The sequence below is a fragment of the Thunnus thynnus genome, chromosome 12 (assembly GCF_963924715.1).
Source record: "Thunnus thynnus chromosome 12, fThuThy2.1, whole genome shotgun sequence".
Lineage (NCBI taxonomy): Eukaryota > Metazoa > Chordata > Actinopteri > Scombriformes > Scombridae > Thunnus > Thunnus thynnus.
This window is the reverse complement of record NC_089528.1, coordinates 4,774,455-4,788,141: the sequence shown is the minus strand read 5'-3', so window position 1 is coordinate 4,788,141 and position 13,687 is coordinate 4,774,455. Positions and strand designations below refer to the sequence as shown.

General features: G+C 41.3%; 1 protein-coding gene across 10 annotated transcripts in view; it reads left to right on the top strand.

The window, feature by feature from the left end:
- Nucleotides 1-13,687, top strand: part of map4l (microtubule associated protein 4 like) — a 126,140-nt gene that overhangs the window by 82,324 nt on the left and 30,129 nt on the right. For 9 of the 10 annotated variants that reach the window (XM_067604945.1, XM_067604950.1, XM_067604949.1 and 6 more), the window contains exon 7: nt 13,099-13,466. In XM_067604945.1, the coding sequence (XP_067461046.1) occupies nt 13,099-13,466 (368 nt within the window). Of the gene's footprint in view, nt 1-1,161; nt 3,201-13,098; nt 13,467-13,687 lie in introns of those variants that run through there. The other variant, XM_067604951.1, reaches the window with a different exon arrangement.

Genomic DNA, 13,687 nt, shown 5'->3' with positions numbered 1-13,687 from the left:
TGGTTTTGAAGGGCTGTAGTCGATCTAATTCCATAATAAATTACAATGCTATGGCATTCCTAAAATTTGAACTTGAGAGAATTGGGCCCATTAATTCTCATTATCCTTGTCAGTTATTTCTGATTAATGTCTCGCACTGCAAGCCTCTGCAGCATTTTAGCAGGCAAAGTCTTGACACCCCATGCGAAGCTTTTCGCCGAAAATGTACAAATCCCTTGCATCGGGTGCTTACCTCTGTTCTAAGGCTTACATAGTCAGCAGTCAGCATTTTAGTTTCAATTTTGTACTTAAATTAGTGCATTAACATTACCTCCCTCTTTCATCCAATATATGTTGAAAACTCTATCATATAAAAACAAAATACCAAACCGAAAGTAATTTTGCAACTTGAAAATGTTACACTTAAGTCAGTTGAGCCACCAACACAACTGAGAAATTAAACTTTTAATTTGCCCCTGGATGCCTGTGCATGCAATGAAATACCTACTTATTCAATCAGTTTAATCATCTAAATCAAAGCAAACTATGTTAAGTGAGTGAAAATGTAATTCACAAATTAATTTAAATATAGGTACAAATTAATCAAGACAAGGACACAAAGCTCAGGGCACACAGGTCCTTCGTGTGCACACAATATCATCTCATGACGTCAGTGTGCTAATGTGCTAAATCATATTCTCAAAATATAGATTGAGGGTTTTTTTTCCACTTCTATGGCCAGTCATGGGCTAATGAGAAGAGAAAGTCCAATCAGTGTTGTCAGGCTGATTGCAGTCTTCAGCGTTGTCTCGCTAGTATTTCCCTGTGTCTCTCAGTCTTTATCGACATATGAACAGTGACTGTCATATGGCAACTGAGTATCTGTGACAGCCATTGATCTGTTTGTGTATGTGAATGTGTGTGTGCGTGTATGTTTGCCAATGTATGTGAGTGTGTGCTTATGTGTCTTCATGTGTGTATGCTTGTGCACATTTGTCACTAGGGGCTAGATGCTGAAATTTTGCTCCAGCAAATGAGGGAATATTCCGGGCTGTCATGTGACTGTGTGATGTCAGAGAGAGAGTGAGAAAAACAGAGATACAGAGGGAGAGAGAGAGAGAGAGAGAGAGAGAGAGAGCAAGGTGCAATTTAGCCCCACAGCTGATCTGTGCAGTGCTCAGAGAGAAGCCGAGACGACTAGACACACACACACTCACTCTCACTCTCACACGCACTCCTTTTGCCTCGCTTGTAAACATACACATACACTTTGCATACACACATGCACTTCCCACACATCAACCCAGTCACACAACTCCCAGGCATCACTTTAAAAAACGAAAGGATGCATTTCTTCCTTTACTTTCCAAGCTCATAACACTTTGGATACTGAGGACATTTTTGCCTCCTGGACAAGAATAAAACGACACTTACCGGAGACAGAAAAAAAGCAGGAGACAGGAGGAAAAAACTGAAGACGAAGAGAAAGAAGAACTACAAGAAAGACAAAGAAGGAATAAAAAAGAGAGAATAGGTGAGACCAAGCTGGAAAAGAGCAAGACAAGAGGACTGACAACAGAGTAAGAGAATGTCCTTCCTGTCTGGCTCGCCCTGGCAGCAGCCTGGCATTAGCAGTGGGTACGGACAACCTTCCAGTGGACCTCAACAGCAGCAGCAGCAGCATCAACAACAGCATCACAAATCTCCTAATACTCTCTCTGGTGCCAACATCCCTGCGGTTCTGGCCTCCTCTCCAATGTCACCCTCTAGCCCGGCCTCTGCCCGACACAGTGACTGGCACTGCCAAGGCCAGATGGCACCAGGGGGGAAGGTTGCCGCCGCCACCCAGGGGGAGTCCAAAATAATTTTGACGGAAGATGAGGTGAAATTAGGGCGAGGCAGGACTGAGGGGACGACGTCTGGGGTGGCAGCCAAGGTGCCAGGATCACCGAGCTTTAAGATGCCAGTCCTTAAGATAGAGGATGAGGGATCAACAGGGGGAAGGCCGAAAGAGGACAGACAGAGGGCAGGGGAGGCAGGGGGGGCACTCGGAAGTGCAGGACAAAGCCCGAGCAGTCCCCTTTCTTCCTACTCCTCCCCTTCCTCTTCGTTACCCTCCCCTTCTATCTCACCTGGGAAATCATTTCTGAATGTGACACTGGACCCTAAGCCTACATCAAACCCTAACTTTGGACAAAATAATTTACAACAAAACTACAACCCTTCTATTCCAGTGGACAGCAAAGATGGATTTCACATCCAGGGATCACAAGTGGATGCCCAGGGCCAGGGCATGCTTCTTCCTCCAAAACAGGCCTCAGGGCTTGGGGAGAGAAACACACTGAACCCCTGCTTCACTGGAACTACCAGTTTAAGTCCAGTAAAAAAAGATGATGCAAAAAAATCTGTCAGTTCCTCCACGTCTGAAGGCTTACTCGGAAGTCTGAAAGACAATTTAGTTGCAGATTTAACTGGAAATCAAGCTCTGAAGCCATCTTTAGGAAAGCAAAGTGCTGATACGCAACCTCCTGCTGCTGACCTACAAGGGAGTAAACCTGGTACTACTGCAGGGCCTACAGCATCTACAGCCTCAGCTAACAGAGCTAATGTTGGTGGAGTGGGTGGGGTAGGGGTGAGTGGGGTAGAAAGAGAAAACTCAAGCCACACTGAAAAGGGGAGGACAGGGTCATGTATTCCACCGAGCAGAGGCATAACAGAGAGCGAGGTTGCAATTCATGGCATCTCACAGGATTCAAATCATGTTGAGGATGGGAGAGTGGGATCATGTGCTACGTTAAACCGAGAAATAAAAACTAGCAGTGAGCTCCCACAGCGGAGTGTTGTGAGGAGAGCAATGTCAGACTGTTCACACCTGTCTGTTCCCATGGTGAAAACTGAAACGTACCCCACCGGTATGGGAGGCCCACAGGTAGTGACACCCAACTTACCGAATTTTGCCCTGATGGGAACAGCATGTCCGTCCAGGGTGCCCTACCCACACATGGCTGTCCGACGCTCGCTTACAGTCACGGACGGCACAGAAGCTGCAGCTGCAATGGCGACAATGATGTCATCCCCATTAATGATGTCACCTGTGTTGCCATCATCCCCACCCCCAAAGAGGCATCATGGGAGCTGCGAGACCAACTTTCTTCTTACTGTTCCGCCCCCTGCAGGCACATCTGTTAACAGCACCCAAGATAGTAAACTGAACACAAAGGGTAAGAGTTTCTTCATGTGTGTGTATGTGTCTTTGGGGATGGATATGAGAAAACATAAACAGTGGATCATCTCATATACAAGGTATAGCTCCCCCAGCCTGGTTCCAGACTTCTGAATCACTGCCCAGATCTCTGATTTGTTTAGCAATAGGCCTCGTGTTGTACCCGTTGATGGCTGTGTCCGATGTTTTGACAAACAGTTGATCAAGCAGAGCTTAAAAATGTGGACATTACATAGCAAGCTAGCTACCTAGCTACAAATTGACATTTTTCTTCATTAGTATGAAAATAGCATTTGTTGAACAGCTCCTAGCAACTGCTACCACAGCTTCCATGTCAACTGCGTTGGCATGTCAGTCATTTGCTACTGAGAGCAAAACAAAACAACCCTCTGCTAACAATAAATTGGCTAAGAACTGAACACAATATCAATCTTAATGAACATGGTGAAAAAATGATTCAATCTGATTATCAGATTATTCTAGCTACTGAAAGGGAAGCTAGGAAGCAGTCATTAATTAACAAAGTCATCCTGTTTACGTTCTTTCATTTAGTACATACAGACCGTCAATCATGACAAGCAGAAGGTTTGCAGTGGGAATGGCTTTGTCTGATGTGTGCTATTGAAAAGGGAAAGATATAGACTTACTTCAGGTTGCTTGATGTTGTCCTCAACCGGAAACTTGTAGGAGCAAGCTAAGCTAACCACTCACAGTTTTATGGTCTCTAAGTTGTATCTCTGTAGCCACTGTGTTTAATTTTGAGGAGAAAGAAAATACATCAGCTACAGCATAGCCATGGAGATTATGTGTGTAGGCTCTGTTGCTTGATGTGTAACCGTAAATCAAGTGTTGAAATTCCAACCACTTGCTAACAACCTATTCAAACAGAGGAATTGAGAGTGACGTGTATTTTTGTAACACTGTATGCCCAGAAATGTCACAGCTCCAACAGATTGGTCCATGAGGTCTGTTACAGCTTTTATAACACTTCATCTTCATCTTCATAAGAGGTTGTGTGAATACTGCCATTATACATCTAAGCTGATGAGTACCTGCAGTTCTTTCTTTTGTCCTTCCAGCCGTGGCACTTCACCTGAGCACATGTTGCCATTTATGTCATTACAGCTCACTTGCATTTGGCTAAATATAGGTTGTTGGCTTTGCCTTCTTTTCCAGCATTAGATACGTCTGAAAAGAGGTGTATTTTAAACTGTCGATTGAAGGCTGCCACTTTGGTGGAGAAAACATACACAATGCTTGCAGCATGCTGTGGCAGGGTATGGTTAGTGGCATTGAATATTTTTCATGTGCATCCTTTCAGTCTTCTTAGAAGCCCCTGCCCCTGCTGTCCACCACTATTGTCCACTCTGTTTCTTCTTGGATCTTCTGGCATCGGTTCTTCCTGCTCTCAGTTGTACTAGATTTAAATTTCACTTAAGAAATAGAGCCTTGCTGCCAAAATAATTACATCTATTTATAGATATATTCATCCTGAGTTTTTTACAATAACAATGTCGTCTTTTAGCCACAGTGTAGTAGCAAATCAATTGTTTGTCATGTCATGCTAATTTAAGATAGTGATTAATCAAGTTAATGAGCTGAGTTAAAAGGGGGCGTATGGCTGTTGCACATGTCAACATGGAGTATTAGTCAGAGTGATGAAGCAGATAAGTATGTGAGGTGCATCTTTACTTTACTTTGAGGTGACAACCAACATCTGAAGCCTTTTAAATTGAATGAAAGTTAATTTAATTGGGTATGCCATTCAGTACAGTTGATAGCAGCTCACACTGGGTGTAAATAAGAATGTTAGCAGTTCCTTTGGTGTTCCCATCATTCTCCAAGAATAGAAGCTTTCCTAAGCTACTAAGAAACATTACATGAGAAATGTAGAACCAGATTTTTGAACAGTCTTACAGCGCAAAGTGTGTGCTTACAGCTGAATACAAGCTTTAAAGGTGCAGTGTGTAGAATTTAGTGGCATCTAGTGGAATGGACTTGTCAGAAATGGAATTTAATATTCATAAGTATGTTTTAATTAGTGTAATTATGTATAATCGCCTGAAAATAAGAATTGTTGTGTTTTCGTTAGCTTGGAATGAGTTCTTTATATCTACACGTGGAGCGGGTCCTCTTCCACAGAGCCTGCCATGTTGCACCGCCATGTTTCTTCAATGACCCAGAACGGACAAATCAAACACTGGCTCTAGAGAGGGTCTTTCACGTGTTTTGCAAGTTTTGCTTAGAAGGGGAGAGGGTGTGTGGGGGGGGTTTCAGTTGGTTGCAATCTGTAACCTCACCACTAGATGCCACTAAATCCTACACACTGCACCTTTAATGTAACAGTTATTGGCTGCAGTTCTACAGAATACATATTCCATTTTTTGCACAGATAATGTTTTGTTGTGTTAATATTGAAATCATCATGAAAACACAGAAATCAGTTTTATCACTTAACATCAGTAAATATGGCTGTATTGCCTCTAACGAGGCCCCTATATCAACTGCTGCCATGTTAACCAACAACAATAGCTTTGTATCTTCCGTTGATCGTTGGACTGAGTGAGCTGTGCTGTATCAAGGGTGAAAGATGAGTGCGTTTTTGAAGAGTTCAGATGATAATATCTCACTGACTTTGGTAAAATGGGATATCACAAGTGCTGTGTTGGTGGTTGATTCTGAGCACATAGACAGAACGAGTTTATGAAAACGAGTCTTCATTTCCATTATCTCAAAGGTTAAAGTCCTGTCTCACTTTTTACTTCTTCATCTCCTCCTCTGATATCATAAACAGGTCTCACATCATCGCTGTATTTCATTTCATGAATGCCGCACAGATATTATCACATGCTTGTATATTATTGCATTCTTTGAAACAACCATTTGATGAATTCTGGGATAAATTCAAAGGACATTCTCACAGACTGAGTTTGACAGTGATGTAACAGAAGAAGAAGAAAGAGGAAAATAGTGAGACAGGAATGAGCTGGCAGAAAATTATGGGAGGACCCGCACAGGAATTTAAAATGAATGGTGATTGGGATTATTGACATCTTTTATATGACTGCATATGACATTCTAATACCTTCTATGCATTTCTGTTCAGTTTATACTGGATGTTTCTGTCTCTATGTAATGATTTATCCAAACATCCATTGATGTGTTCTGTTTTTTAGACTGCAGTCGACGGGGAAAAGCTGGGACATTGATTAGACATTGACTCTGACTGTACTCACTCAAATATAGAGCAGCTATTTCTAGCATCGTGTGTGTGCGCACGCACATGAGTATATGTGTGTAGGTGAAGAGCTTCCAGTGACGTGAATCTTAAAGATTTTAAAGGCACACGCCCCCACAGACACTGACAGCAGACTGCGTGTCTGCAAGTTACAGAGAGATGTTTTAACATTCACCATTGCAGCTTCACAGGCATATACGCACAACAACAAAAGCACACAGCTGTAAGAGGAGGGGTAGACAGAAGTGTGAGTCTTGGAGCATCATACAGCGATAACATACAGCCAGTTCACTGAACAGATGCTGAGCTACATGTTCTAATTTAACACACATCTCTAAATTTGACTCAGTGTTAGATCTCCATCCATCTGATATTTATTTAAATAAATGAAATGACTCATTAACAGTCAAAAACGTCATCACCACTGTGTGGGTGTGGTTTGATCAGATTTGATCGACAGTGGCCTGGAAACGTAAGCTTGCAGCCCAACAACTGTCGTCACAATAATGATTCAATAATGTTGATTCAATTATTGTTTGCATCCCTGTTGATGCACAGAGGTACGTAGCATCACCTTTTTCATATTGAGCCCTGCCCACTCCAAGGTGGAGGTGAGAAGAGCTCAAACAAAAACACAAATACAAAAATCTTTCATGTTAAATAACCAAAACACTTACTTTGGCAGAAAATTGTGTGTTGATGTAAGACCTTTTCGCTCACAGTAAGAAGCTGGTTGAGAAAAATAGATTTAGAGATAGATTTCAACGCCTTTAACAAAAAATATCAACAAGACTTGGTGTCATTTTTTATACTGATCTCTGTTTTCCAGTCATGATTTTTTTTTCTTTTAGACTAAAAAAATCCCAGGAATTAGGTCATTTTTGTCTCCTGTTGATTTACCTAAAGTTTTACTTTTATCCTCCTTGTTCTATGATCTCATTGCCTGTTTTTATTTGCATTGGGCTTTTATTGTTTAATTTATTCTTTTCATTATTGTCATTACAAAGCTTACTGTAATTGTCATGGTAATAATGAAAACAAAAATAACTAGTGAATGAAAACACAACAAGTAAAAATTTAATATCATCATTGTTAGATAAATAAAGCTTAAAGTATTCCTCTCACGCTGTTGGAATGTCATTGAGCATAAAATCATTTTGTACTGCATGACTGTGCAAAGTCATGCAGATTATTATAGTCTCTATCTATCTATCTATTGATTGCCCCGTCTGTCAGTGTGGTAGCTTAATAGCTATCATGCTAGCAAAAAGGAGCTATGGTGGTCATTACTCAAACTGGGTTTACGTGTGTGTGTGTGTGTGTCTGTGTGAGACAGAAAGAGTGAAAGTGTGTGTGTGTGTGCGTGTTGAGCGATGCAGCCTGCAGCCAAATATCCTTGCACCAGCTCCATGTCTGTGTATGTTAGTCATGCTCTGATTTACGTAGCAGCCAACTTTCTCTCTGTGTGACAACACATACACACCAACACACAGCTGGTTGCCAGCAGCTGTGTATTGTAGCGTGGTATTAGATGGATCCTCTGTCCTCAGCCAGCAGTTTCATGTTGGATGAGTCATATTGCTGGTGTGGTGTGCAGGGTGGAGTGATACAGCCATGAACATGAGTAATAAACCCACAGGTTTGTGTTAAGGCTACAATTAGATTAGATATAATATTGAAGCTCTACTGTGGGTATAAAATTGATTATAGCACATTTCAAATAGTCAAATGTAATTTTTGCTTCAAAATTTTGTGAACAGTTTTGAAGTCTTATGTGTTGCTTTCAGACGATTCATTTAGTTTTCCCGTGTGAGATCCATGTTGTTGAACGTTATTGTTTAGTGAGTTTCCAAAGGTTTCACTGAGGTAGATTCACACTGTACATGTATCATGTTTCCATGCATATTGGTTAAGATAAGATTATACTTAATTACTGAGCTCTGGGAACACGATGACATCATAAAAACACAAGCAGTGAGACAATCAAACAGGTTGTAATCAAACACATAGTTTATCCAGATCATAAACCACTTTATTTGGAGGTAAAACCAAAAGCGAGCACACCAGAAATGTCAGTAAAAGTCCCTCACTGCACAGTAAGGTCAATGCTGAACCAGACAGTTGTCTGTAAAATGTAATGGAAGTTTACAAAGGTCACTTTCACCGTTCACTTGTATTTTTCTCTTCCTAAGAAGTTTGGCTAACCGTGGGCCATTTCTGATTGTCTGACTGCTTGTGTTTCTTGACTCATCGGTGTACTTTTTAGCAATGTCTCCACATTTTGGGATCTCAGCAACTGGAAAGCACAATGTTATTTTGAGAAAACAATCTTAACTAAAGGTTTTACTATTAAGACTGTGATGTCAAGCTACTATTTCAGAGTTCAAAAACTGAACTTTCATGCTTTACAATGTTACTATTAATGAAGGAAAGATGGCCAAACTCAAGTTGTAATAATCCATGATTATTCTTTAACGTACCCTATGGAGCTTTGTAAACAATGTTATGTTTATATTTAGTGTTTCTCACCAAAATGTCATTTGTTTCCTTGAGGCCTAATAAATCAATAATTAGAAACAATAGAACTTGGAAGATTTTGAAACCTTCGTTCTTTACATCTATGTTTGCCTCCTTAGCCATCTTCTTTTTCCCTGCCTTGGCTGACACATCGCTACCTTTGAGTTACTGCTACCGACACCCCTACCGAACCTGGGCTATTATATCAGTTTAATGGTAAATTGACTGCATTTATATAGAGCTTTTCTAGTCTACCAATCACTCAAAGCGCTTCACAACACATGCCAACATTCACACATTCATACACTGAGGGAAGAGGCTGCCATGCGAGGTGCCAACGTGCTCATCAGGAGCAATATGGCACGTTTTATCCAAGTGTTTCTAATACTCACTCACCCATTCACACACACACTCACACACCGATGGCACAGCCTTCAGGAGCTGAGGATTGAACCACCAACCTTCTGATAAGTGGACAATTAGCTCTACCTCCTGAGCCACAGCCACCCAGTTTAGCAAACCTATTTACAACATTCCACACACACACATGTTGGCTGGCAGGATGGTTGGAAGTGGAGAGATGAGAGCCAGCAGGAGCTGGGGGAAGCCGGCCATTGAAACGCAAGCTCGGAGGCTGGAACCAGTCAGCTCCCTGGAACAACTTACACACTCACACAGTCCCAATCATTCACTCAGCCAATCAGTCAAGCTCACTTGCAGCCTATCACACACAGGCAGCACAGCAGGATCACCAGAGAGAAGGGAGAGAGAGATCCACAACACATGCACAGAGGGAATTAAAGCACATACACAAATACATTGAAAATGTTCATAGAACCTCAGGGTCATAACACAATCAAGGACATTAAAATGCATGAAACACTGAGAGCCTCTGTGAAGCAGCTGCAGCTAGTGATGAGTTTGCATTAACATCAGCTTAACGTTGCAAGGCAGGATTTGACTTCATTACAGCTTGACAAAGCAAGGCAAAACAACAGTGTTAGACGAAATAGTGAGAACAGAAATGGAGGAGTATAACCACACTAAAAATGACAGTCAGGGGTGGACTTTACCATTAGGCAACGTAGGCAACTGGCTAGGGTCCCCAATGAAAAGGGCCCCAAACAGCTATAGATTATTATGATGTGTAGATATGAAAAATATTGAATTAAATTACTACCTAATCTCATTGTGCCCTGAAATAGCTAAAAAAGGACCGACCCCAAAGCACTTTTACTTTGGAGGAAAACATTGTACCACTATATTTACCAGACAGATAAATGTTACTTGATACACTGAAGATTCAGATCTATTCACATCAATTAAAATATGATGCATTATTATTGATTAAACTATCCAGCATTATATAAGAATTAAAAGCTCCACCTTGAACACAAGTTAAGTATATTTAAAGTACATTATGCTACTAATACCACTCTTTCACTCTTCACTTTTATGTGAAAATTAGAACGCAGGACTTTCACTTTTACAGTGTTTTTACCGTGCGGTGTGAATAGTTTTACTCAAGAAAAAGGTTTTGAGTACTTCTTCTGCTACAGCCAACACCAACATTCCCAGTTCGAGAGAGGGAAAAAACAAAGCACGACAGAATGTAGAGGCTTACACATGCCCTGCTGTAGGCTTAAATTATCCACACCAGTCTTTGTATGATGAAACAATGCACAATTTTATTGTAAGGTCCAGTAAGTTCAGGATAACAAAATAAATTCCACAGCTACATCATGCATGAACTAATTAACCTAAATTGACTGCCTACAGGTGTTGCAAGAGGGCACTCTCTCTCTTAAAGGGGCAGTACTTATTTGCCAGGGTGCATGAAATTATTCTTAACCGCTGAAATAAATTAAATTACATGTTACTTAATGCTATTTTTTTAAATTTACAAATACATTTAAACATTGAGCCCTTTCATATTATAAAAACATATATTTTAATCATAGCTTATTAGGCTGGTACACAAGGACGAATAAGAACAATAAAAACTAATTAATTCCAAAGTTTGGCTCATACACAGAGTTTGCCTGGGGCCCCCAAATCACTAAATCTGTCCCTGATGACAGTGACTCTGTGCGCAGAACATACTGTAGCATTTTTATGCCTGCATGACCACACATGAGCCATTCATGTGAGAATTCTCCAGAATTAGCCAGTGCCTGATTTGAGCTCCAGGCTGAGCTAGTTTGCAGCCACAGTTTAAAGTAATGTAACAAAATGTATTTTGTTTGACGGCAGCTGTAGTTCTAGCGAGATGTTGTCTGCTTGATTGCTGAAAAAGCACAACAACAGCAAATTGGCATTGGTTTTCAGAGTAGATAGAGCAGTTATCACAGCAAACCTCAGCGTCGAGGAAAATGAGGGGACATTAGGGCTGAGCATAACCAGACCTGTCCACTGTCACTGTTATATAAGAGATGCCTTAGTGACAACAATGAGCCCCTGTCTCTTTCTGCCCCAAGCTTTTGCCTCCCCCACCTCCCACCACATACCCCAGCAGGCTGTCTGTCCATAACCCCATCAACCTTTCAAACCTTTCTTTGTCATACTTTCCTCTTGCCTTCTCTTCATTCTCTTTCTCTCTCTCATACTGGAACTCATCCCATGAATCACGCTGTTAGCAACATTGGTGCTGTAACCCAAGTCTGACCCAGTGTTTCCTCTGACGAGGATGGATGTCTCTGGATGGTGTTTTTATAATCCTGGCACACACACACGATGAAGAACAGTGAGCACTCAATGGACACATACTTCTCAAATTCAGATTTGAAAAAAAAAAAATTCTGATTATTATTGTTTTTTTAAAATGTGGATTAAGAATGGAAATGTCATCTTCCTGTGCCAGATCCAGAAAAACTGTGACAAAAAAGTACCACAAAAACACCGAGAGTGACATAGCTGTACAGAGAATTCATCACACATCAAAGTGTGTTTCCAGGTGCAGGGAAGTACTACTGCATATGTGAAAAACGTTGTGTAAAGCCTTTTGTGTCTCCAGAGGGAGCTAGAAGTTTGAAATCTGATAAATTGCCTCAAGTGATGTCACTTGAGTCAGTGTCGGTTGGATCTGAAGAATACAAGTTTGAAAATGAAAACAATCTGGGATTGTGGAGTTTAAAAGCAGTGAGGTTACCAAACCTCTGTAGCTCCTCATCTCTGCCAGAGGCTAGCAGCTCTAGGCTACATTAGCTGCCACTAGCATAAGACACTCCAATCTCTGATCAAACTGTTAGCAGTTGAGTTGCATTGTTGGTAATGTAGGCCCCAGGTTTTCATAAGGAAGAAGAATCTGTGAAATAAAAAGTTCAATATCTCTGGGTCTGCTGCATCGATTTTGGTCCCTTTTTAAACTGTCCATCATGAGTCAGACAATATTACAGGAGTGAATGTTAAATCTGTGGAGTACTCTGTTAATAACTGTGAAATTGACATCATTTTTTGATCAGCATGACAAATGTTAACTGCTCCTAGCACCCGCCATCGCTCCTGTTATTAACAAATTAGTCAAACATCACAAAGTCAGTGCACTAAGTATAGGAGAGAGAGGAGAGGAATCATCAAATTCATAGAAGTCATAAAACAGTCTGCTCACCTCTTTTATCATGGTTGGATATGACCGCAGTGACCGTGGCTTCTAAAGATACAGCATCACCGTTGTGGGCATTTGCATATGGAATACTGTAACTAGGGTTGGCCTGTTTACCCAATGTTCCGAGAATCATCTGCTGGTGTGACGTAATGTGATAGATGATGTCTGTGAAGATATTCCTTACATATAGGATCAGTGCGTACAGAAATGTCAGACAGCTTTCACAGTATGAGTCATGAGTCTGACTGGCAGGTAGATCACATTTGTGCTTAAATGTTTGTCAGGCATTCAAAGGTTCTGTCATATGTCACTTTATATGCCCCAAATGCAATGCTGATTCTAACATTGAACAGCATGTAAGGAATCCAAACATTCAACAGTCAAGGTCATTTTTAAGAGAGGACCTCTGTTAACTGACCTGTTACATTAACTTTTTTTCTTATTGCATGAAATATGTTTTTTATATACCTTCAGATTTACCCTGCATGGTTTCAGTAAAATAGACTATAACTCACAATGAAATTCTTTCTCTCACAGTGAAATCTGACAACAAGGACAAGCAGGAGAAGACAGACATCATGTCCAGCAAGACAGAGAAGATGGACACCTCTGACAAGAAAGAGAAAGAGGAGCAGCAGAAGAAGGACAGCAGTCCAGACAAGGACCTGAAGTCCGAGAAGATTCTCAAAGACGAGGAAAAGACGGAGAAGATGACTGCAGAGAAAAACAACAAAGCCAATGAGAAGGCAGAGAAGGTGGACAAGCCGGAGAAGACCGACAAAGATGAGAAGAAGGAAGAGGAGAAGAAGCCGGCTGAGAAGGAGGAGAAGGGGGGGAAAGGGACTGCCAAGTCTCCAACAGGCAATGGCAGCAAGACCCTGCCAAGCCCTGACAGCAAGAACAAGGTGAATCTCACACACACACACCAACACACACATATACAATACCCAAACACACATTTCGTGCATACAGATTCACACACTCAAGCTGGCAGGGTGTCCAGTGGTTACAGAAACAGTCCTGTCACCCAACGGTCACAGCTGTGAACTCTGCCACAGCCGGGTCGTCCAACAACAGTCCGTTAAAGTGCCCTCGAGCAAAACACACAGACACACTTGTTCACACA